Raw genomic sequence first — 25,438 nt, forward strand, 5'->3', positions numbered from 1 at the left:
ATAATATATATATATAATATACAATATATATATATAAAGTCCCTTCCCTCTCAATATGGCTGCTATTTGCTTTGAGATCCACCTGATCACATGAACCACAAATGGTTCCTCCTACTTATGCTCCTCCTCCTTCTTCCTTTCCTTTTAATCTCTTCTCTCCAAGTTTTCCTCTCATGAGTCATTTTGAGGGTTTCCATAATAATAACAATACTAACAATAATTCTCATCATCTCTTTCCTCTTCAAGATCATGATTCAACAACAACCAACCAAAACTCTTCTACTTCTAAGGATCTAACTCTTCATGACTCCGCCGCCGTTGCCGATAAGGGTTGGCTTCGTCTCAGCGTCGGTGCTACCACCCCCGACGTCGTCGTCCACCATCACCACCACCATCATCAACAACCGCCAGGTTTTCGCTTGGGCTTGACCGAGCTTGATTTATTGCCCTCTGACGGGGTTTCAAAATCGAATGAGTCGTCGTTGGGTGTCGTCGGAAATTTTTCTCCTTCTCCAGCGTTGGTTTTGCCTCCACCGCCGCCAGCGGAGCTTAATTGGACGTTTAGACCTATTTCATCTCATAACTCTTCTTCTTCTAATTGTTCTTCTTCTTTTATTCCTTTTGGTCCATATTTTTCAACTCCCTTTCAACTCCACCCTGGACTTGATTTAGTCGCTGCCACAGCCGCCGCCGCCGGATCTAGCTCCGGTGCTGTTAGGGTTATCGACCCTCCTCGCCGCCCTCATTCCGGGATTTGGTTTTCTCTTCAACCTTTGGAATTAAACCAGTAAGAAAACTCAATCTAATTACACCCTCAATATCTTCTTCTCATATTTTGTCACAATCGTATTTGATTTTAGTTACAATCTTGTACTAATAAAGATCTTCAATTTTTCTTCGCCTTTTACTTACGTTTTTTGTAAAGTTTATTTGCTGATACTTTTTTCCCATTTTTGGTTCGATTTTTGCAATGCAGAGGAAAACAACCAGTGTTGCCTCACAGATCCAGCTACTTGAGAATCAAGTATTCATTTATTTTTCTTTTTCTTTTTACCTTTTGTTAATTAACAAAATTAGCATGTGGGTTTTATTTGCAAATGCTTTTTTATTTTTATTTTTTTGAAAATTTGTGTATAATCTTACTTGAATTAAGTATAACTCATAATTAATTTTGATCTTTTTGTGAAGGGATGGAAAGATGACAGTTCGATTACTAATCAAGTACTTGATGAAAAAGCTCAGATTGGACAATGAATTAGAGGTAATATTTATAAAATTTAACTTACTTTGCTGAAATTTCTCTTTCTTTTTGTTCATTTCTTATTCATAAATCAAACTTAAACAACATGAAAGAAACATCACAACCAAAATATAAATTTATATACAAGAGGGTTTCCTTTTACATTACATTACAACTTAGAAGAACACAACAAAAAAAACTTGAACTCTTTGTAGTATTAATTTTAGAAATATATGGGTGTGATTGAGATGAAAAGCTTTTGTCTTGTCGATATCTAGGGAATTGGGTCCTTTCTTTTTTCTTTCTAAAATTTGGGGCACAAGCTTTCATGTCTGGTTCGTTATGGATTTTTTTTTCTTGGTCTTTCTCTTGTAACTTGAAAAAAAATGGTATAAAGTAAACAAATTCAATTAAAAATGATGGGATTAAATTTTGAAAAAACAAATACACTAACCAACAACCGCTCCCTTTCCCAAAACCTAGAATAAAAAAAAACCTTAAATTACAATTTAACTATAAACTTAATAAAACTTTGGAAGAAGGGTTGCTATTTTTTTAGTATGAAAACAACTTCCTTGGTTATTTCACAGCTGTTCCTCAACTGTATTTAGCGAACAACCAAAGCAACAACCTTAAAAAAATCGAAAAGACAAAAAAAAAAAAAAAAAAAAAAAAAAGAGAGAGAAGAAAAACATACCCAAAGTAATAAGTTCTTAGCCAAAACTGTTTTAACTCATGAAAAAAGTTGTAAAAAATACTCAAATGCCTAGACATAGATGTAGCTAAGTTTACATAGAGTTTAAAGATTGCAATATTATTATTCAAATCTAATAATGTTAGCTACGTCTTTATACACATGAATTATTATGTAGTTTAGTATACGTAGCTAAGTTATATGTATATGTTGATTGATAAATGGAGGTTTTATTATATAGTTCAGTATATGAATGATTTTAAATGGGCAATGAAAAAATTTGTTGCATTATATTGCTTCTTATTTACACTTGATGATGAAATACCCACTATTATATGTCTTCTTCCCTAATAATTGCATTGCCCTAAAAGTTTTCTTCCTACGCATTATAATTTTGTTTTATAAATTTTTATTTTATTTTTCATTATTTGTGCCTAAAGTTACCTTAGTTTCGCACGAACGCAAGTATTTTTCTCTTTATACATATCACTTATCATATATTTCAAACTTATTTCTATATTCATTTGATCTTTACCAAAATATAGCATGCAATTCAAGGGACCCTTTTTTGCTTTTGTTATTATTTTTCCTTTTTTTTTTTTCATTTGCAATCCATGCATTATGAATTTGATTTCTTTTGAGTTTCAAAAGAGGAAAAAAAAAGGGTTATTAAATCATGTCTTGTGAGAAACTCCTCAATTCTCTCCTTTTTCAAGTTTAGTGATTTCTTGATCTGTGATCATTGTCCTTTTTCTTCTTCTTATAGTTTCTAAAACTTAGTTTGGATTTTGAAAATGTGGGTAACAAGTTGATTATAAAAACATAAAAACTTTATTGTTGTTGTAGTTGTTTAGTCATTAACTTAACTTAAAAAAGACAAATGGTTTATCAAACTATATCTTAATTTGTTGAGGATTAGTTTAATTATAAGGTGATTGACGTTTTCTTTTATTTTATTACTAGTGATGTTTTGAACTTTTGAAGGTGATAATTGTTATCCTAATTAATGAGAGAATTATATATGTAATTTACAAAAAAAAACATGCATGCATGACCATATGATGTAATACATATATATACAAACTGCAGACATGTTTAATTTATTCCCAATGATCATAATGATGCTTGAGTTGAGGTTTGTTCTTAAATGGGAAATTTATAAAAGCATCAAACCAAAATTGAGACAAACTTGAGCTAATATCTCGTATATTATGTGTTTCTTTTTTTAAAAAAAGGACTAGTATTTCTTTTTTAATTAATTCAAAAATTATCCAATCATATCCAAAGGAAAACTAAATAATTTTGTGGTGTATGAGATTTTATATATTATATGCATTCATTCTTTGGACATGGCTACTATACCCTTGAGATAATAATATTTGAGTATAGAAAATAATGAAGCAAGGATCATTACATTTGTCTTTTATTAACAAATTTGAATTTCTTAATTATTATGTGTATATATATGTTGATGTATTAAGCCAGCTGTCCTCAGTTTTATTAAAAATTATAACACATATGTGTGATTATTTAGGATTATATATGTGACATACCCAGACATTCCATTTGATTAAACTACTCATAAACCTGTATTTAAACATTATTATTGTTTAATTAGGAGTCAACTCCAATTATTGATTTATTAATAATGCATATAGTTTTTTCTTTTTTCTTTTTTTCTTTTTTTCTTTTTTTTCTTTTTTTTTTTGTTGGTCTTATTGCATGCTCTTCATGTCATGAACAGACAGCTATTTGGATTGCCTTATTCTATTCATAGAACGAAAGAGAGAGATAGAAGACTTAGGATGGTTGACTAATTAGGATTAAATGACATTCTTAATTCTCAACCCACAATGATGTAAATTTTCAGAAAAAAAAAAAAAAAAAAAAAACTCTGAACCCACAATAGAAAAAGGCAAAAGAAAACTTAATTCCACTGCTTACGATATGTCATTTTGATAATTCTTCCCCATAAACTTTAGGTAAAAATGTGTAAACTAAAACAAATAAATCCGATTGAATAAGCTAAACTTCACCCATTTACATAACACACTCGTAAACCTAAACTTAAACTTAAACCCCAATTGGTTGATGACATAATAATTTTGGACGTAACCATTGGTTGACTTATATTAATCACTTAGTAAAGTCTGATTATTTGTTTGTTTTTTTAATGATCAATATTATGATCCATTTTTTTATTGGTTTATTTATGTTGTTTTTAATTAGGTAAGAATAGTGCAATAGATTAGTTAGTTGGGGTTTGTAATTATTGGTGTGTAGAGCAGCCTAGGTTTTTTATTCTATGGAGATTAATTAGACGATAGATTATTATATAGTTTATGTTTCTTATTATATATTGAAGTAAACAATGAATATATATGTTTATATTGGTATGTATTTTAGGTAAGAATTAATAATAATAAGCTTTAGGCTGAATCCATAATATTTTTATATATTATAATTTTATATTTCTACGTGCCGACTACGTATTTCATATGAAGATTGGACAGCATATGCATGGAAAATGCTCCTTGTTTTTTTTTTTTTTTTCTTTTGAAAAATGCAAACTATCGAATTAAATTGAGGAAAAAGAAAGAAAGAAAAGGTGGTGGTGAAGTAGAAGGGAAGGGAAGGGATGAGATGAGGTGAAAGATCATCATCGTAGGGCCATGAAAATTCCACGTGGTTTATGTTATTACCTACAACATTCCACGGAGGATTATTCCTCATTTTCTTACGTCATGCTTCCGTCTCTCCCACCTCATCATCTTCTTCTTCTTTCCATTTTCATTTTTTTGATTTCTTTTCCTTCAAAAGTTTCGACCAAAACCTTTCTCTCTCTTCTGTGTTTTGCTCATCTAACCAATAAAAATGGAGAGAGATAATAATAATAATAACAATAATAATAATAATAGGATGGAATGATTCATGGGTCGTTGAAAATAAACATGAGGAATAATATTGTATATTATATTATAAAATAAATAAAACACATATCAACACAATAATTAAGGAGGAGAAAAGTTTAGGGTTGGATTTATTTATAAACTTTTTAATTTGAAGGAAAAAGAAAAGGAGAAGAGAAGAGGAATATTTGAGGAATTAGGAATGTGAAAGAGACATGCATGAGCATGAGATGAAGATTTTGATAATACGAAGTGGGGAATGGGCGCAATATATATTGAGGTTGGTGGGTCCTTTTATTCATTAGGGTTTTGGGCACCCTCTCCCTTTTTCTTTTCCTTTTCTGCTGCCCCGGTCAGGGGCAATACCGTCCCCGCATCTCTCCAACTTAACCCTACCCATATTAGTTTCAACTTGTTTTAAAGCCGTTAGGACGATTATAAACGATATTAAAGTTTACATATAACCTTTTACATTTATCAAGTGATTATGTCTTACAACTTGAATATAACAACTACTTTGAGTCGTGGTCGTTAAATCCGATATTTAGATTATTGATAGTAGGTTTTTTTTGTTTCAGATTGAGATGAGATGTAGAGGGGAAAAGCTTGAAGGTTGCTTGACAATGCAGCATATTAGAGATAAAATTTGGTGCTCTAAAGACTCAGCTCTTACCACTTTGCTTCCTAATTCCTCAACTATTGATCACATTATGGTTCTTCACTATGCCATTATTCCTCCAACCCCTAATTCTCCTAATTCTCCTAATTCTCCTTCTTAATTAATTCCTATAATATATATAATCCCATTATTATCACCATATTATATCATTATTATTTCTCTAATTAATCTAAATATATCTAATATCTTTTCCCCCTCCTTCAATTTCATTTTATCCCAACATCCAAAGATATCCTTAGCTATGAATCCGATGGTTTTTCTGACTTTAATTAGTTTACATTATATTATTTACCCCCACGCACACCATCCCTTTCTTAGTTTAGGAATTAAGTTATGATCATATATATCACATCCCCACCTTTTCCATCTTAATTGTAATTATCGTTTTCTCATCTATAATTCAACTTATCGTTCCTCCAAACATTCTTTGTTTGTCACTAATTTAATTGTTATGTCTTTGTTTTCTTTTCCTTTTTTTGTTATTAACTTACTTGCGGTTCGTTTCTTGAAGAAGCAGAGTAGGTAGATTTGTATCTTTGACTTAAAAAGAAAAAATAAAATATCGAATGTCAATTATTGTTGAATTAACGCCATGCTTATAAATAATATCAATAAATTCTATCATCTCACTCCAATCTTGCACGATTTTAGTACAAACAAATAAATTTTATGATTTTAGTTGGTTCATGGACTCGTCTAAAAACAAACTAAACCAACAAGAACTTGATTGCTATCAAATTTTTAAGTATGTTTTTTTAGTTACGATATAATTATTCATGCATGTAGTTGTTTTAATTATGTTATATCATAATTAATAATAGTTTGTTGTCACACTTATAAATTTTAAGAATTGGGTTGATTTTGTATAATGTTATTGAATAGAAAAAAATAAATACTGGAAAGGAAGATAGAAACTTAGGAAGAATAAATCATAAATTACTCGAAATTTAAGTTGTATATGAATTTTGTATACATACATACGTGTTTTTTTTTCTAACATTATATTGTAAACTTGGATGAACATAATTTTTAAGAACTCTTGAACAATTAAAACAAAGAACAAAATTGTGTAAATTCCAAATTGAAATATTATGATGGGTCAAATAAAAACTTGAACACAACTTAACTTAATGATTACAATATGCATAAGCCAACAACAAATTTATTTGCTCTATTAAAATCATTGTTTTATTTTGAAAATATTATAAAGAAGAGGTCTATAGAGTTGTTTTAAACATTTAAATGTTGTGTCGTGTGTGTCATAGCAAAAAGTAGAGTAATTTTGAAAAATGCACTAATGAAAATTATGAAGTTTGTACTTTAAATATATTTTAAAGTATTTAATTAAATAAATCGGTTTTTTTTTATAATATAAAAAAGTTGAATATTTGACAATCTCAAAATTAACTTTTGAAGTGCAATTTAAACCATTTGAAGAGCTTAAACAGAAATTATTTCTTTTTATTTTGAAAATCACTTTTTTTTTTTTCTAAAACCAATTTAAAAGAGTGAGGAGAATGGTGGGTGAATTGATAGTGAACAAATGGAAGAGATTGGGCCAAGCCCAAAAATCTTAGTGGACCAAAGGAACCTAACCTTTGGTTGGGCTTGTTGTCTCTCTATTCGTGGGCTAAAACTATGGAAGAGTGGCCCATTTTTACTTTCCCTTTTGAAATTAGAAAATATTAGTAACCACAAATAAAACATTATAATGTCCATTATTTCACAAATATTCACCAATGTCAAAGTCTACAAATTTGACTGAATTTATATAGATTTTTCATTGATATTACAATAACCAAACTAGTCTCCCAACACAGCCATTTGACATATTTTTTAAAGGAATAAGAAATCACAAAAAAAAAAAAAAAAAAAAACCCCACAACCCTCTAGATCGAGAATCGTCCCATAACCCATGCGTTTTCCACTGAAATCACCGCAAAACATCTATGGTTTGATATCTAAAATTTTTTATTTTCCTCCAATTAGAGATGTTTATCAAAATCGATCAAACCGAACCATGAAAAAATTCAAATTGAACGAAACTAATTTTTGAAGGAGATTCAAACACCATAAATTTAAAAAGATCTACGATTTGTATCGATCATGTGTGTGTTTTGTGCGTTTTATTAGGTTATTATTATATTGTATATGCCCAAAAAGTGAAAACCCATTGTTAGGGAGTCTGTTATGATTCTACACACATCTATGATACCAAATAAATAATTTGTTATTTAAAGTCAAAAGCTTATGTGCAGGCCTTAATATAAAAATTTAATTATCGTATAGTTCAATAAATTAAATACTCTTTTGTTGGATAGATGTCGGTGACATTGGTACAGATACATTTATAAATGCCGACTTAGCCATTGACGATTACATCATCAATTGCATTAATACTCATCTTTGAAATCAAACGACATGTCGTGACTCATAATGCCTTTTGTTTTTCCTCCATTTTAATTTGAGCTCTCTTTCTCATACATTTTGTTTAAATACTAACTTTATGTGTCATAATATTACTAGAAAAATTATATTAAGTTAAAAAGCACTTTATAGTCCTCGAACTTTCATAAAACTATCAATTTAGGACTTGAAATGTGTGCAGGATTCGAATTTGTAATACTCTAGCATTAGTACCAACACTTAATTCGATTTTGTACAAATTAGATTGATAAACCAAGGAATATGTGTGTTCATAAATTATAAACACTAAACTATCAAATAATAGAATTGATATTTAAGTTTGGTTGATTTTTTTTATACATAAATTAATTTAAAACATACCATATTGTTATAAAATTAAAAGTAAGAGGACTAAATTGTTAGGTAACGGATAACAAAGATTAAAGAATAGTTAAAATTAAACAATAGATTGTGTTAATTATTGTTTAAAAGAGGTAATTGGAATTGGGCCAGGAGTGAAGATTGTGTTGGTTGAGTTGAGGCCCATTATGAAAGTGAGATTTACAAATACACAATGCCACCTGAGGGCTGACTGATGACGCCTTCCTTAAAGCTTAAATTTTTTTTTTTTAAAAAAAGAAGAAATATATATATATATATATATATATGTAGTGGCGCAGGGCAAATGCGATTATGAGCACGCCATTTAACCTCTACCGGATCGCTGACGTGTATGGCTGGATTTCATTCACACCGCATTCTCTTAGATTCCGCCACTCTTCCCTTTTTTTTTTCTTTTATTATTATTTATTTCCCCCGCCCTCTTTTCTATACTCTCTTCTCTTCTTCGTATCTTCTACTCCCCTTCCCCTCAATAATCCTCAATCCCCCCTTATATAATTTCACCAACTCGAATTCATTTTCTTTCTCATTTTACAGATCTCATTCCCCCCCCCCCCCCCCTTTTTTTTCTTTTTTCTTTTTTCTTTTTTCTTTTTAATTCAATCAATTCTGCTTTATATAGATCCCAATTCCTTTTCTTCCTTCTAATTGGATCCGATTGTAGTAACGAGGAAGGAAGGAAGGAAGGAAGGAAGGACGAAAGAAACTTGCGATTTCGAATCAAGTTGAATTTAATTTTTTGAATGTTTTCTGTGTGATTTTCGTTTGGAGATAGATCAGTTTGTTTTAAGATTTTCGTTTTTGAACGACGTAAATACTATTTATGGTAGTTTTTGGATCTGATTTGAACAATTTGTCGAAATTCTCCAAGAAACCCTAGGGTGGTGGTGGGGGTTAATGGGGAAAGACGAGATTCTTAAAATTGAAGACGTTGAAGAAGGGGAAATCTCTGATACAGCTTCAGTTGAGGAGATCAGTGAAGAGGATTTTAATAAGCTTGATTCTTCTGCTCCTCCTAAGGTGGTTGTACCTTCTAAAGATTCCAATCGGGAGAGAGTTTGGACCATGAGTGAGTTGTATAAGAATTATCCTTCCATGCGTCATGGTTATGCTTCTGGTTTGTATAATCTTGCTTGGGCACAGGCAGTTCAGAATAAGCCTTTAAATGATATTTTTGTTATGGAGGCTGACCTCGATGAGAAATCCAAGCGTTCTTCTTCCACTACTGTTGGGAATGCTAAGGATGATGGTAGTAATACTACGAAGGAAGAGGATAGAGTTTTGATTGATGATAGTGGGGATGAAATGAATTGTGATAATGCCAATGGGGAGAAAGAGGAAGGTGAATTGGAGGAAGGTGAAATTGACATGGATACGGAGTTTGTCGAAGAGGTTGCTGACTCTAAAGCCATGTTATCTGATAGTCGTGAAATGGATATTCATGGTCAGGAGTTTGATTTGGAGAACAAGGAATTGGACGAACTACTGAAATTAATTCAGAAAACATTAGATGGTGTTACAATCGATGCCGCCCAGAAGTAAGTGAACCGATCTAATTGAGTTTTGGATCGATGGGTTACTGGAAAATTGACAGTCTGATTTCTTTCTTGTAGATCCTTTCAGGAAGTTTGCTCCCAACTACATAGTTCTATAGAGACGTTTGTGGAATTGGTCCAGGGAAAGGTAGTACCCAGAAAGGATGCGCTTGTTCAACGATTATATGCTGCTTTTCGTTTAATCAATTCTGTAAGGCACCCCAAGAATCTCGCGCCCTCTTTTGTTTAGCCAATAGGTTTCCTTTTGCTGGGAAATCTTATTTAACGTATATTATTAATCGATGATTATGACAATGAACACTGGAGACGTTACATTTTCATCTCAGGTGTTTTGCTCCATGAACCTCAACGAAAAGGAGGAGCACAAGGAACAATTGTCAAGGTTTTTTCTCATCCTAGCCCGTAATTTTTCCATTCCATCTGGAGGGTTAGTCTGTTTGTTTAGTATCTAACGACTATTTGATGTTGGTTTTGTTCATAGGCTGCTTTCTTATGTCAAAAATTGCGATCCTCCTCTCTTTTCTCCTGAGCAGATAAAATCGGTACAGTATACCGTCTTCTTTTTCCTTATTGTGTAATGAAGGAGATTTTGATATGTTCTAGCTAAAGCCTGACTATTTTCTACAGGTAGAGGTCAAAATGCCATCTACAGATTACCTCGACCAGTTGCTCAGCATGAAAGGCAGTGTTAAAGAGGTTGAGATTCATATACCTAATGGGGTGAAAGTTAAGGATTTCTATTCTGCGTATACAGATGCTAGTTCACAATTAACTCCTTCAAATAAGTTGGCTTCGGATTCCATAACTTTTGGGGTTAAGGGAAAAAATAACCCAAATATCTTATCTGAGGGACTGCAATCTGGGGTATCTAGTATAAAGGGTAGAGGCCCCCTACTCCCACTGTTGGACCTTCACAAGGATCATGATGCAGACAGTCTTCCATCACCCACCAGAGAAGCTCCTACAATTTTTTCTGTCCAAAAATCAGGGAACGCCCCTACAAAGATGGCATTTGCTGTAGATGGACCTAGATCGCATCCTTATGAAACTGACGCCCTAAAAGCTGTTTCGACCTATCAACAGAAGTTTGGTCGAAGTTCCTTTTCAATGGCTGATAGACTTCCTAGTCCAACTCCTTCAGAAGAACACGATGGGGGTGGTGATATTGGTGGGGAGGTTTCTAGTTCTTCCATTATCAGAAGTTTAAAGTCTTCAAATGCTTCTAAACCAGGTCAAAAGTCAAATTTCGCTTCTAATGTATCCACAGGTCTTTTCCCTAACATGGATAGTTCCAGTACTAGAGTACTGATTAGTCCTCTCAATGTTGCTCCTCCAAGCTCTGTGTCTAATCCAACAGTAAAGCCTTTAGCGAAAAGCAGGGACCCTAGGCTACGAATTGTCAATTCTGATGCAAGTGCTATGGATCTTAATCCACGCACAATGACCTCAGTACAGAGTTCCTCTATTTTAGAATCTGCTGCAACCCTACACTTGAGAAAGCAAAAGATGGATGGGGAGCCTAATACAGATGGCCCTGAAATGAAAAGGCCGAGGATTGGATCTCAGAATCTTGCAGTAGCTGCAAGTGATGTGAGAGCTGTATCTGGAAGCGGTGGCTGGTTAGAGGATACCATACCAGCCGGACCCAGACTTTTTAATAGGAATCAGATGGAGATTGCTGAAGCAAATGCAACTGAAAAAACCAATGTTACAAACAATTCTGGTTCTGAAAATGAGTGCACACCTACTATAAATAATAGCAAGGATGCTTCCTTGCCCTCACTGCTGAAAGATATTGTAGTCAACCCAACCATGCTCCTCAATTTACTTAAAATGAGCCAACAGCAGCAATTGGCTGCAGAATTGAAATTGAAGTCAAGTGAACCTGAAAAAAATGCAATTTGTCCTACAAGCTTAAATCCTTGTCAAGGATCTAGTCCACTAATAAATGCTCCTGCTGTGACCTCTGGAATTTTGCAGCAATCTGCAGGAACACCAAGTGCATCACCAGTGGTTGCTGTGGTGAGTGATTGTTTATTATTTCATAACACTTAAAGTTATGCACAATCTTTTCCCTTGCTCATCGTATGCATATCTGTCAATTTGTGCTGCTTTGCCTCTCCTCATGTTCATTATAATGTTTCTCATAGCTTGTCTCCTTGAAAAGATGTTGCCTCCCAATTAAGTTGGTAATTTCAAGTACACAAGTAATTGGTTTACCTTGCTTTTAATCTGACTCAAGAGTTCAACAAATGACAATTTGGGTACCTTTTTTCTGACATGATACATAAATTTTTATTGAATGACCGATGGCGGCAGTTGTCCCCCTCACCCCCCACCCACACACCCACACATTTCTGGCTTGTTTCTATGCTGTTGAAGCTTGTGACATTGTTTATCATTTTTTGTGCAGTATAGTAACTTATTCTAGATTGATATTGTGTTTATTTTAAATCTTTCACATGTTTCATCATTTTCAGGGTCGACAGGATGATTTGGGAAAAGTTCGTATGAAACCTCGTGACCCTCGCCGTGTTCTCCATGGTAATTCTCTTCAGAAGGTTGGGAGCTTGGGAAATGATCAGTTGAAAGGCATTGTACCAACTACTTCAAACACTGAAGGAAGTCGGGACATACTAAATGGCCACAAGCAAGATGGCCAGGGAGATTCAAAATTAGCTTCGTCACAAACATTACTGCCTGATATTGGTAGACAGTTCACAAACAATCTGAAAAATATTGCTGATATTATGTCTGTTCCCTCGCCACCAACTTCTTCACAGAATTCCTCATCAAAGCCTGTAGGGTCAAGCTCTATGGACAGTAAACCTGTGACAACTGCTTCCCAAGCAGTAGATATGGCTGCACCCTCTCGTTCACAGGGTGCATGGGGAGATCTCGAGCATCTATTTGATAGCTATGATGACAAGCAAAAAGCTGCTATCCAGAGAGAGAGGGCAAGACGAATAGAAGAGCAGAAAAAAATGTTCGCTGCACGCAAACTCTGCCTTGTCTTGGATCTAGATCACACACTCCTGAATTCTGCTAAGGTTATTTTTTGGATAATTAAAACTGATTTGACTATCAACTTGGACATTCAATTTCATGACTTGGTATGATCTTGTTCTAGTTTGTGGAAGTAGATCCAGTGCATGATGAAATCTTGAGAAAGAAAGAGGAACAGGATCGTGAGAAGGCGCAGAGACATCTTTTCCGATTTCCTCATATGGGAATGTGGACAAAACTACGGCCAGGGGTTTGGAACTTCTTGGAAAAGGTTGGTTGAAGGGTTTAGACAATTTAATTTCCTCATCAAGTTGTAACTGGATAATAATGTTGACTGGATTCTTTGGTGCTTGTGTTTTCTGTATTTTAGGCCAGTGAACTCTATGAACTGCATCTGTACACAATGGGAAACAAGTTATATGCAACAGAGATGGCAAAAGTGCTTGATCCAAAAGGGGTTCTGTTTGCTGGGCGAGTTATTTCTCGAGGTGATGATGGAGACCCGTTGGATGGTGATGACAGGGTACCTAAGAGTAAGGATCTGGAAGGTGTTTTGGGCATGGAGTCTGGTGTTGTTATAATAGATGATTCCATCAGGGTGTGGCCACACAACAAAATGAACTTGATTGTTGTAGAAAGGCAAGCATATCGTCCATTTTGCTAACTAGAAGATGTTTTTTTGTGTTTGATCACCTTACAAAATTGGGATCTCATGAATTTGTTTGTTCTGGCTTTCAATGCAGGTATACTTACTTTCCATGTAGTAGGCGCCAGTTTGGGCTTTTGGGTCCTTCTCTTCTAGAGATTGATCATGATGAGAGACCTGAAGATGGTACTTTGGCATCTTCACTGGGGGTAAACTCTGTTTCTCCACTTGTTCAGCATAATGCAATGAATTAGTATATTTTCCTCATCATCTTGAATTTTGGTCCTTTAGGTTATCCAGAGAATCCACCAAAGTTTTTTCTCCAATCCTGAATTAGATCAAGTAGATGTTAGAACTATCTTGTCGGCCGAGCAACAGAAGATTTTGGCTGGTTGTCGCATAGTGTTTAGCAGGGTTTTTCCGGTTGGTGAGGCAAATCCTCATCTCCATCCCCTGTGGCAAACAGCTGAACAGTTTGGCGCCCAGTGCACCAACCAGATTGATGAACAGGTTACCCACGTTGTTGCAAATTCTCTTGGAACTGATAAGGTAGCGTGACACTCTCTTTAACTATGGATTGCGGTCTATTACACTCGAGAATTCATTATTCCAGTTACTTATCCAACTCCTAATCATATTTGGTGAGGAAATATTTGTTGAAAACTCGTAACTCACCTGTTAATCAATTAAAAGTTTGCAGGTAGTTTGAGGATAAAGTATCATTGCACTTGGGGTGTATGAATACGTTATATACTTTGATTTTAGTGTACTAATGAAATGAAACCTATGCACTGTGTTGATGTTTCTGGTTGCAATTGTTTTGGACAGGTGAATTGGGCTCTCTCCACTGGCAGATTCGTGGTTCATCCTGGGTGGTGAGATTCTTGCTCAAAGTTTCCCTTTCTCGTGCCTTTTATTTTAGAGTTTTGAAGTTCATTGTTATATTTTTCGGGCTAACCCTTTTGAGCAATGCACAGGGTGGAAGCGTCAGCTCTGCTTTACCGGAGGGCAACTGAGCAGGACTTTGCCATAAAACCATAACCCAATGGACCCACCCATCCACCAGAAACCTTAACGCACACCTTTTGCCAAATTAAAACTGAAAGATTTAAATACAAGATGATATAACACAGAGAAGAAATGCAACACAACACGGTGGCTTTATACCCGGGTTTAGTTTTAGGAAAATCCTAAGACTATTAAGAGAAAGAGAGAGAGAGAGACATGTTAACTCCCCATTTAACACGCCCTACGACAAGATGGTATGGAAAGCAGCTCAAAGAGAGATTACACTGAAATTCTGTCCCGCATTTTTACCTGGGAGAGAGACTTTGATAGATTTGAAATAATCGACGGGTCAATGAAGAAGGAGGGAGGAGTAGGAGGAGAGTAATAGAGCGAGTGAGATAGAAAGGGAAAATGAGTAGGGAAAATTGTGAGTTCTCACATACGGCTCCAATTTTCACTGGCGGGGGCCTCTTTACATTTTTCTTTTGCTTTAAGCTTTCAATTTTTTCTGGTCTGGAATGGCGTGAGAGAACAATTATAGGTTTTAATCTTTAATTCGTCTTGCTCGATTCAAATGAGATGGGAAGGAATGCAAATGCAAATGCAAGATAGGACTGATGATTTTGGGGTGGCAGATTTGTATGTGTTTTTAAGCTGCAAGTCAGGAAGGAGGAAATAAGGAGTTCGCTCAGAAGATTTGAGTACGGAATGAGTAGGACAAGGCCAAAAGGATTCCTTCCGATCACTTGATAAATGAGATCCACAATACTTGCAAATGGACCAATTTTTCTTATTCATTTTCGGACTTCCTTTTTTCTCCCCTAAGGTAAAAATGGATTTTTTATTTTTACAAAATCTCTCCAAAGATTTCAAGTATGAGTTATGAAGTATAGTCGTGACCCATCATTTTTCGAGGAAAGAAACTATGAATTTGGTTAACCAAAATTAAAATTTTCTGCGAAATCTAGATTTTGAAGTTTTAAATTGTCATGAAGCTCCTTGCTAATTATTTTTTTAAGAAAGAGTAAAAACAAAGGATCTGTTAATTTTCAATATAAAGAACTTCACCAACTCTTCATTATATTTATCATTATTTATCTCGTGAACAAGGCATCCGTGTCTCCAAAAAAATTAGTAGAAATTTTCACTGCTTAAATTATTTTTTGCGTCATATCATTTTCTTAGTATGGAAACATCCAACTATAGGCTATTTTTGTTCTTTCGAAATCTGAATTTTCAATATGTTTAATAATTTTCCCTCTTCGATCTAGTGTAGCCTCGTCTTAGGATGAAAACCATAGTCACTCTTCCCATTCTAAGATTAATTTGTAACCCGTTGGTTCCAATAGCTAGAAAAATGAAGAAACCGCTGAATTGGAGCATTATTTGGTTCTAATTTTGACAAACACACAGTGTCGTTGTAAGATCCGTTATAATAGAACGAAAATATTTGAGAGTAATTTAAAATCAGCTAGATCAAAATTGAGTGAAAATTCAGGTGATGGAGTGATTTTGGAACATGTGAAGTGGAAATTAGGGTAGACGGTTCTTAGTAAGACTAAGGTGTTAAAATATAATAATCTTTACTTGACAACATTATCAATCTCATCATACAAGCAATCGAGTTTGCTTTCCCTAAATTACTATTTCACATAGACTCATACAGATTTGACTATCTAAATATCGAAAAACTTAAAACAAAAAACAACGGAGGGTTTGGGGTCCAAAACTTAGGGTATAAAAATTGCAAGCTTAATTCTTCTTTCGTTCAATTTCTTTTTAATCCACAGTTTAGTGGACATAAATTGGAGAGAGCTTATCAATTAATTATTGACCGACATAGGTCTATTTATAAGGTATGTTTTGGACTCTATTTATTAAGTAGACATAGATCTATAATTTCGATGCACAAACTCTTGTTTTAACCCATCTTCTAAAAATATTTTTTAAATGTTGTAATTTCTTACTTAATTAGGAACTCCCAAACAATTCTAGTGATGTGACCTCTCGAAAATATAATTTTGTTAGAGAAAACCCCACTTAGAAAGAAGAAATGAAACAATATTTTTTCTAGAGAACTTCAACTACAATATTTTAATTGTTCTTCCCATGTCAACAAACGTTAATACATACGTACAGTGTACTCCGACTTATGACATATTTGGCTTAGATTCTGCCTTTGCATTAATTTCTTGTCTACATATGCAACCAAATAAGGTTGCTAACATCAGTATAATATAATAAGGATTGCGACATTCAACCATATGATCTAAATGAAAACATAACAATGATCTTTTCTATACGAGATGGAAACTCTAGACTCTGGAGGTTTACTCTACTTATCACTTACTAATGAAAAAGTACAAATGTGTATTTAATAATCTAAATAATTTTCCTGCAATGTCCATCCATTCAAGCATCTCAACAGTTGTCTAAAATGGAGACCTCAATGTTTATTTCTACATATTTTATCTCAATGAATGAACGATACTTTGACTGTACCTTATTATATGTTAGATGGAATTATAGAAAATAACCAAGAGTTTTGTACTTTAGGTAAAAGCAAATACTCCTAAATATTCAAAGGGTTTAATAATATTCATAAACTTTCAAAATTACTTTTGCATGAGTACTTAATTTGAAAAATATAATTAAACTTTGAAAAACTTCAATAATACCTTTAAACTTTACCAAAAAAAAAGAAAAAAAAATCAAAATTACCCTTATAATCCGTTATTTAGAAGAAGATTATTGATACCTCGTTTTGAAAAATAGTATTTGGCTTTCAAAAGTTTGTATTAACCCTCTCGACTTTCAAAAACTTTAAAAAAGTACTTTTGATTTTAGTGTATAGTGAAGAATTCATTTCAATTTATCTTGAGTTAGGGAATAGCCAATGTTAAACACGAATTTATGTAGATAAAATTTATTTTTTCTTATAGTTTTTCTCCAATTTGTCCACGTTTATACTACTTTTATCGACAATCAACATCAATTTGTCCAAAGAAAAATGTATTTTGCTATATTAACACAAACGTTTGGATACTAACACATAACCATATTAATCAAAACATTCGACTCTTAAGACCCTTTGATAAATCTATTATTTTATTTATTCTTGTATCTTATTTGGAAATGCTAAACTAATTGAAAGTATGAGAATAAGCAGTTTATAGAAAGAAGAAAATAGAGAACAAATCAGTATTTGGAAATTTTATTATTATTGCTCATGCCAGTCTTTAAAATTTGGTAAATTATCACATCAGATAATGACACAAAAAAAAAAAAAAAAAAAGAGAGGATATTTTATAATTTCTATATCAAAACAAACTTATGAAAATACCAATTATAAATTATCATTAAAATTCTAATGTTAACAGGCTATCCATCCTTTTTACAATAAATAATAAATCTAACACTTAATTACTTACTTGATAAAATCCATAAACCCATTACTTAATTCTCTACAACATAATTACCATTTTATCTATTCCATTTTATCTATTTGAACACAAACTTACAAATAGAGAGATTATACATTTGAATCTTTCCACCTTAATGTTTACAAATTTAATTTATTTTGGAGTAGTCATTAACACTCAATTTATGTTTTGAATAAAGAAAATGATGAGAAAATAAGAAAAATGTGCGGCGGCTGTTGTTGTCTTCTCATTTTCCAAAGCAGGCAGCATCCAACCATCTACAAACCGTTCCGTTTCTCTTGCGAGTCTTCTTCTTCTTCACTCCCTAATTACGTCACTTCCAAGAACACCCAATTCTACTATTTCTTCTTCTTCTTCTTCTTCTTCTTGTTCACATTTATCTGATCTCCTTCACCGACCTGCTTCTACTGTAGATGGATGTGAAACGAACCCAGAGTCCCATTTATGGTCGCCAATGGAGCAGCGAATCAGGTAGCACTGGTGGTCCCGCATCGCCGGCAATGTCGCCCGCGCGCGGTCACCACTCTCGATCCTCCTCCGTATCTGGAATTTCCAACATTAAGCGCACACAGAACTTTGCTGCAAAAGCTGCAGCTCAGCGCCTAGCGCAGGTCATGGCTTCTCAGACCGCCGACGACGACGACGATGACGATCAGGATGATTTGGGATTTCGTTATAGTGCTCCTCCTCCTATTTCCTTGTATAGGAACGTTAATAATGGTAGTAGACTTGCTGTTCCTTCTGCGAAAACCACTAGATCTCCTTCCCCTGGGGTAAGTTAAATGCGTTATGCTGGAGTCTGATTGAGCTCAAGAGTTTGTGTTTCTACTTCTTTATTCTGCTTATTTGTACATTGCCTTGTGGTCTCTGTTTCCAGCTCATTTTTGTAAGAAGTGGATCTGATTGGTGTAAATGTTGGTTATATCTGTTTTGAGAAACTTAGTTTGGAATTCCCTTTTTTAAAAGTACATATTTGTGGATCCTTCCGTTCAAGAAATTGAATGTATTTTTGCGTTAAATTAGCAGGTCTTAGTAATAAATGCTCATCCGGTGTTTTACACTCCATTTGCTCTAGAATTGCAACTGTTAGTATTTTGGGAATAAGATCACAGCTTGGCTGATTTCTGACGATTAACCGAATTTTCCTTTTGCGTATTCTAATTAGTTAGCCCGAAACTTTTTAGAGGACACTCCATCAGTGCGTTCCACTTCCACGGGAAGGTCATCAGTATCTCACCATTCACTGCCAGTAGCTCCACCTAAAACAACACTGAGGACGGCAACTTCTATGCCACCTCTAGATCCGCCTACTCAAAGAGATAAAAGGTAAGTCATTTTGGACTACGAGTAGATTAAAAGATAAGTGAATGCAAGCTACTTATCTGGTTTTAATCCCTCTCTATCTCTGGCAGATCTGATGTATATAGTTTTCTCGGTTTTATATTGGTTTTCTCTTAGTTTGGAACTAAAATGGAGTTCAAGCAAGTAGAATAACGAAGGGTGATTTGGGATTTGGAACAAGTTTTATTTTTGCTACCTTCTGTTTTGACTGTAAAATTGCTCACTGGCTCCAAAAGAAAACAAACAGAAGTAAAAAATAGATAAAAAGAATAGAAATGGACCTTCAGGATTTCTCTGGTTTCCTCAATGTATTAGGAAAATAAATATTATTTCTTTCTGCTTGTTGCTTGAAAATCTCCTCAGTAGTTGCCTGAGTTTTTGACTAGTTTGCTTATCCTTGTTCAAGTCAATGATTAAGTGAAGAGTTGAGTAGAAACTTAAAATATTTTTGCCTTCTTACATTAATGGCTTCCAAGTCCCTGGACATCTAACGTATATTTTTCTTATGCTGTTTATTCCTGGTATCTGCTGATGAGAGTTGGAAAATTTTGTGTATGATAACCATTATAGTATAGAATAGAAGTATCATGCATCATTTTGCTTGGTGATTGGTAAATGGAATACTGCAGATTCTCATCAGATACGGTGCGTTTTAGTACTAAAGATTCAGGAAATCAGCGAGAAGCATCTGCCCTTCGCGATGAAGTATGTCCATCACATTATTGTTTCGTAACTGAATGATTTGATTGACTGACTGTCAATATGTACGTCAAAATGCTTTTTTTTCCAGTCTCCAAGTACTTAGTTTTCAATTCTCTGTGCTGTAGCTTGATATTTTACAAGAGGAGAATGAGAACATTCTTGAGAAGGTGCCACTATTTTTCAATTTTTCTTTCTATTTCACTGGTTTTGAGCATTTTATTAAATATCTTTGTGCTTAAATTTGTACTTGATAATTGTTTACAGCTCAGGCTTGAGGAAGAGAGATGTAAAGACGCAGAAACAAGAGTTAGGGAACTAGAGAAGCAGGTAACGGATATATCATTTCAATATAATTTTCATACTTTTATTTGTCTTTTTCTTTGCCATGGAAAATCTTTTCTTAGCAGTAATCCAGATGTGCAGTGTACTTTAAATATTTTGTCATGTGGAGAGAATAAAAGAAGTATACAGATCTGAGGAGAAATAAAAAGGTCAGAGGAAAAATGGTTGTGTTCGAAAATCAATAAAAAGTAGTATTTGGGTTAAAATGCCCCCAGCTCTGCCGGAGATTCCCTTCTCCATAGGATAAGAGTGATAAATGTGGCCATCTTGATTCTGTTTGAGAACACTGCTGGCTGTAGAACTCACAAGAAAACATGTGCTGAGTTTAGATTAGTGAATAAACTGGAATGAAAGAACTAAATGGATAAAAAGAAAAAAGAAAAAAAACGAAAAAGGAAATTAGACAATGTACTTCATTGATGTTCAACAAAGGGTTATTTTGAGAAACGTGTGGCCAATGGAGCCTAAGCATAGGTTTTTGAAATAGTGTTTTTGTATTTTGAATTATTTATTTTTGTTTGTTTGCTTTGATGATCTGATTTTGGTCTGAAAATTTAATTTCACTTTTGTACCTCGGTGACAAAATACATGCCAACTAATATGTGTTCCTAAGTTTTCAGGTTGCTGCTCTGGGAGAAGGTGTTTCTTTAGAAGCTAAACTTTTGAGCAGGTCAATGCAAATTTAAGTTAATTTCATTTGACTATTTTCCTTCCCGATCTGTACAAATGAGGTTTGTGCTATTAATAATGTAGGAAGGAAGCTGCATTACGTCAGAGAGAGGTATTTACAGCATCAGATGTGTAAGATTTATGATCGTGAACATAGGGAAGCTTAGCTCTAACCATTGAAATATTTAATGCATTGAAGTTGCTAGGATGCCACATTTTTTTTTCAAAGCTTCCTTGTTAGAATTATAAAAATTAAATGATGGATTTGGATATTGCTTGTAGAATGATGGAATTCATATCAATATATGATCATTGGTTCCTATGCATGAAACAACAAATACAAAAGGATTATATCTGATTACACTTACGATGTCACAGGCTGCACTTAAAGAAGCAAAACAATCAAAGGGCGGGGGGGACAAGGAAATTGAATCCCTCAAATCTGAAGTTAAGGTTATATTCCTTGCAGCCTTATGATATCCAAAATATTAAACATATTTATCTTTTACAGATTTAAAGTAATGCTATCTCTTATTTCTAACTTGAATTAGAAAGCAAAAGAAGAGACTACGAGTGTTGTTCAACAACTTCATGGAGTTGAACATGATGTGAAAGCCCTTCGATCTATGACGCAAAGAATGATTTTGACTCAGAAAGAGATGGTCTGTACTTGCTTTACTTAAACTAAAGTTAGCTTGTTATGTCAGTTTGCATTTAGAGATAAATAATTCATCATTTCTTATTTCAGGAAGAAGTTGTTCTTAAAAGGTGTTGGCTTGCTCGCTACTGGGGCCTGGCTGCAAAATATGGTAAATCGGATGGCATGCCTCTTTCTTTTGTTACTTTGAATTCTACATAGATTTCTCTTTCTCATATGCTGCCGAAGTTCTTAGTTGAATCTAGCGGAAATAAAATGTTGTTTTTTTTTGCATTATAAAAACTTGTGGTCGGAAGATTTTAAACATTTGGCAAAATTTACTTAGGCCTCTATCATGTATGAACTATTGCAGAACCTCAGCCTCCCAGTATGCACGAACCTTTTTTCTAGTCTTTTCATTTGGCCAATAGCTTCTTGCAGTTATTTAATCCTGCTTGTTGCTTTGGCATATCTATATTCGTGCTTTTCAGGCATTTGTATGGATATTGCTGTGACCAAGTACGAACACTGGTCATCTTTAGCACCACTGCCATTTGAAATTGTTATTTCCGCGGGGCAAAAGGCTAAGGAGGAATTTTCTCAAAAAGGTTAGTTCCTTTTTGGTGCTTATACTATAGTTATTGATTTTCCTTCCACTGCCATCTAAATCAATATCATATTAACACTTCCTGTAATGCCATTTACATTTACCAGGAGACCTGGATCCTGAGAGCAGGAGCAATCTTGTTCCTGACATAAGCGATCTCACAGGAGAAGGAAATATTGAAAGCATGCTATCTGTTGAAATGGGATTGAAAGAACTTGCTTCCTTGAAGGTTTCTTTCTGCTACATTACTCTCTCCCTGTTTTTTTTTTCTTTTTTTTGGGGTGGGGTGGGGGGGAGGTTGGGGGGATGGAGGGGGAACGTTAGGAACTTTAATCATCAAGTATAAGTCTGTTCTGTTCTTTTTAATTTTTTTTTCCAAATTATGGTATTTGTGGTCATCTTGCTATTTCCAATTTCTATTTAAATTAAGTTTTAGCTTGCTTTGCAAAACAAAAGGTGGAGGAGGCTATTGTGCTTGCTCTGGCCCAACTGAGGCGTCCAAATTCTGCGCGACAATCTCTCTCAGGTTAGTATGAACATAATATGTAAGTTACAGTTTCTTGAGTAGTTTTGTCTTTTTACTCGTTGATGTTGAGTTTTTTTTCTTTTCTCACCGTTGCTATGCTGAAACTGAAAGTAATCAATTCTTGTAAACAAAAATTTTCCTTGTAGTAAGCATTCAAGCCATAAATAATTTTAGATTTCTAGAAGTGTCTATAGATGGGTTATTTGACGTGAAACGTGGATAGTGTTATTGTTTTAGTGAAATCTTTTTTAGATCTTTCAATATGTATAATAACGTAGAAGAGTTCTTATAGAAAAAGAAGTATAATAACATGGAAGAGTTATGCTATAGCCGATTCCTCTGGAGATGCATAAGTTAACAACGTTAGACTACTGATTCTTGCACTTGGTAATATCTTTTGCTGAATACGTTCCAAATCATTTTAATGTTGCAGATGTGAAATCGCCAGTTGATCCCAAATTCATGGAGGCATTTGGTATGTCGTTTTTGTTGCCAGCCACTTTTTGATAGCTCTCAATTTTGAAAGTGATAGAGCTTGCTAAACTTTCTCATTGAATTGCGCTTAATGTTTTATGCTGCATGCATGAAGCAGTAGTCGAGCATGTACTGAAGCTTTTTATATATACTTCATCATTTTAATACATGTCCACCGTTCTATTTCAGAATTGAGCCCAGAGGAATCTGAAGACGTTCTTTTCAAAGAGGTCCTTTCATTTTTCCCTGATTTGTTCTCTTTTGTATAATCTAATTTGCTGTTGCATGAGATAAAGTTGGTATTTTTGAATGGTTAGTACTTTGTCATCGCAGTTAAGTTCTCTTCCTTAGCACACCAAAACACTAAAACGCTCTTCATAGAACATTCTTCCTGTTCTTTAACAAGAGCAACTCGCTTTGGCCTTTGTCTGATCATGGCACCTTCCTTGACATTCTCAATTCATTTTTGCAAGCCTTATCTACTGGACGAATGGAAAATACCTTCCGTCAGGCCGCAAATATTCTGGCTTTCTTGTCACTCAGAACGATTTAACTGTTATGTTTTATACTGACATGTAATGTAGTTGATGATTGGAGTGAATTTTTGAGGTGCCATTAGAATTTTCTATATTTGATATTAGGAAGACGAGGGTAATTACTCACCATCTCTAACAAATGTTCATGGAAAATAAAAAAAACAAAAACACTTTCACCCTTCACCCTTGCCGGCATGGTCTTGGATTTTATCTGGCCAGTGCTTTTAGTATTTGACACTGCCAGGCTCTGATCATAGAAACCCAAAATCAATATTGTTGGTAGTCCTCTGGAATCAGAAACAGTAGGCTTGAGACAGTCCCTGGAGAAATGTGGTTCCAAATAATCTTTGTTAAGCAACATTCGGACAACCCTATGCTAAAACCTCCTGGTGGTAAACGAGTGGACCTCTATGAACTTATGCTACGTTTACGCTGTGCTACTAATAACTGAATAAAAAGTGTGATTGTGTGATCAAAGTAATTTCCATATTTTTCTCTTAAATTTCTGTACTGCATGCTTTATGTCATAGACAATCTGATTATACATGTGACAATGTGAGATATTCTTGGTTTCCAGGCATGGCTTACATATTTTTGGAGAAGAGCCAAAGCTCATGGTATTGAAGAGGATATTGCAAAAGAACGACTTCAATTCTGGATTAGTCGCAGTGCTCACTCTCCTTCATCACACGATGCTGTTGATGGTAAGTTTTCAAAAGCTCGATACCGTGACTTTGCTGGGATAGACTTGTATCATATTCTTGATCTCTTTTCATTTCCTTACCTTCCTCTTCCTTTTTTTCCTCTTTGTGTGTGTGAACGCCAATTTTCAGTCGAACAAGGCCTCGTAGAGCTCAGGAAGTTGGGAATTGAGCGTAGAATGTGGGAAGCATCACGCAAAGAGAGCGCTTGAACTCGAGACATAGTCTTAGGTAATATGGCGCTCCAATTCCAACACCACTGGCCAAAAGTTTGGTACCTTCATTTTCCTATAATGGCCATGGGGGGGGGGGGGGTAGCTTTCCGGGAGGGATGTCCTTCAATCATGTTCTATATATGTGGATTCTATATATGTTGATGTACCTTCTTTCTCCTAATATATACAAACCACTTGGTGGTGTTTTTACAAGCTAAATCATAGGAACATAACTCAGCTTACACACACCATCGATTCACTAGTAATCATTGCTGGAATATTTCCTCCGTTTGAAGTGGTGAAATCTGTTCGAGTCTCTTACGACTACATCTGGACCCACCTCCTAGGAGACATCTTTAGCAAACTCAAGGCAGTCTTTATATGCTCTGAGGGTCTTGAAAGCCAGGATGGGAGCTTTTCATGGGAGCTCACACGCAATGGCAAGTCTCTCACTATTAACCACAAGTCGTTCTTTTCTACCTGGACAACCACATGCCTAATCCTCTTCTGTTAGAAGTGCAGTTTCCGCATACTTACCTTCGATTTTTAACTCCAGTTTTGAGTATATCTGTTCTGTTTGAGGATGGTGTCGATCGCCTACTATGAACCGGTGCGTCAAGCTCTCAAACAGCAATCCAACTGCAGCTGAGTTCCTTCTTCAAGTTCTTCTCACCCATTGCCTTTCTTACATGGAGTTGC

General features: G+C 34.5%; 3 protein-coding genes across 3 annotated transcripts; all 3 read left to right on the forward strand.

The window, feature by feature from the left end:
- Positions 1 to 60: 60 nt before the first annotated feature.
- On the forward strand, positions 61 to 5,980 carry LOC103498884 (protein LAX PANICLE 2). Its single transcript, XM_008461682.3, has 4 exons — positions 61 to 787; positions 977 to 1,024; positions 1,189 to 1,261; positions 5,422 to 5,980. Exons 1-4 carry the CDS (start codon positions 102 to 104, stop codon positions 5,620 to 5,622), a joined length of 1,008 nt encoding a protein of 335 aa, XP_008459904.1. The 5' UTR covers positions 61 to 101; the 3' UTR covers positions 5,623 to 5,980.
- Positions 5,981 to 8,779: 2,799 nt separating this feature from the next.
- On the forward strand, positions 8,780 to 15,401 carry LOC103498885 (RNA polymerase II C-terminal domain phosphatase-like 3). The gene is made up of 12 exons (XM_008461683.3): positions 8,780 to 9,868; positions 9,944 to 10,076; positions 10,213 to 10,268; positions 10,368 to 10,428; positions 10,514 to 11,908; positions 12,367 to 12,936; positions 13,017 to 13,163; positions 13,263 to 13,531; positions 13,636 to 13,747; positions 13,830 to 14,087; positions 14,367 to 14,413; positions 14,516 to 15,401. The coding sequence occupies exons 1-12, from the start codon at positions 9,228 to 9,230 to the stop codon at positions 14,577 to 14,579; spliced, it is 3,753 nt and encodes a 1,250-aa protein (XP_008459905.1). The 5' UTR covers positions 8,780 to 9,227; the 3' UTR covers positions 14,580 to 15,401.
- Positions 15,402 to 18,176: 2,775 nt separating this feature from the next.
- On the forward strand, positions 18,177 to 24,958 carry LOC103498889 (coiled-coil domain-containing protein SCD2). The gene is made up of 17 exons (XM_008461687.3): positions 18,177 to 18,762; positions 19,155 to 19,315; positions 19,960 to 20,035; positions 20,158 to 20,199; positions 20,297 to 20,359; positions 20,995 to 21,044; positions 21,128 to 21,155; positions 21,422 to 21,496; positions 21,595 to 21,705; positions 21,792 to 21,852; positions 22,172 to 22,288; positions 22,395 to 22,516; positions 22,744 to 22,813; positions 23,247 to 23,288; positions 23,477 to 23,517; positions 24,401 to 24,527; positions 24,657 to 24,958. The coding sequence occupies exons 1-17, from the start codon at positions 18,403 to 18,405 to the stop codon at positions 24,734 to 24,736; spliced, it is 1,626 nt and encodes a 541-aa protein (XP_008459909.1). The 5' UTR covers positions 18,177 to 18,402; the 3' UTR covers positions 24,737 to 24,958.
- Positions 24,959 to 25,438: the final 480 nt, after the last annotated feature.

This window comes from Cucumis melo, chromosome 11 (assembly GCF_025177605.1).
Source record: "Cucumis melo cultivar AY chromosome 11, USDA_Cmelo_AY_1.0, whole genome shotgun sequence".
Classification (NCBI taxonomy): domain Eukaryota; kingdom Viridiplantae; phylum Streptophyta; class Magnoliopsida; order Cucurbitales; family Cucurbitaceae; genus Cucumis; species Cucumis melo.

Excerpts from the sequence above, each read along its gene's own strand:
- LOC103498884 (XM_008461682.3), top strand. The coding sequence starts at position 102 with ATGGTTCCTCCTACTTATGCTCCTCCTCCTTCTTCCTTTCCTTTTAAT. Across the intron at positions 1,025-1,188 it reads TCCAGCTACTTGAGAATCAA|GGATGGAAAGATGACAGTTC; the intron begins GTATTCATTTAT and ends CTTTTTGTGAAG. Across the intron at positions 1,262-5,421 it reads GATTGGACAATGAATTAGAG|ATTGAGATGAGATGTAGAGG; the intron begins GTAATATTTATA and ends TTTTTGTTTCAG.
- LOC103498885 (XM_008461683.3), top strand. The coding sequence starts at position 9,228 with ATGGGGAAAGACGAGATTCTTAAAATTGAAGACGTTGAAGAAGGGGAA. Across the intron at positions 13,748-13,829 it reads CTTTGGCATCTTCACTGGGG|GTTATCCAGAGAATCCACCA; the intron begins GTAAACTCTGTT and ends TTGGTCCTTTAG. Across the intron at positions 14,088-14,366 it reads ATTCTCTTGGAACTGATAAG|GTGAATTGGGCTCTCTCCAC; the intron begins GTAGCGTGACAC and ends TGTTTTGGACAG.
- LOC103498889 (XM_008461687.3), top strand. The coding sequence starts at position 18,403 with ATGGATGTGAAACGAACCCAGAGTCCCATTTATGGTCGCCAATGGAGC. Across the intron at positions 22,814-23,246 it reads TGCGCGACAATCTCTCTCAG|ATGTGAAATCGCCAGTTGAT; the intron begins GTTAGTATGAAC and ends TTAATGTTGCAG. Across the intron at positions 23,518-24,400 it reads AAGACGTTCTTTTCAAAGAG|GCATGGCTTACATATTTTTG; the intron begins GTCCTTTCATTT and ends CTTGGTTTCCAG.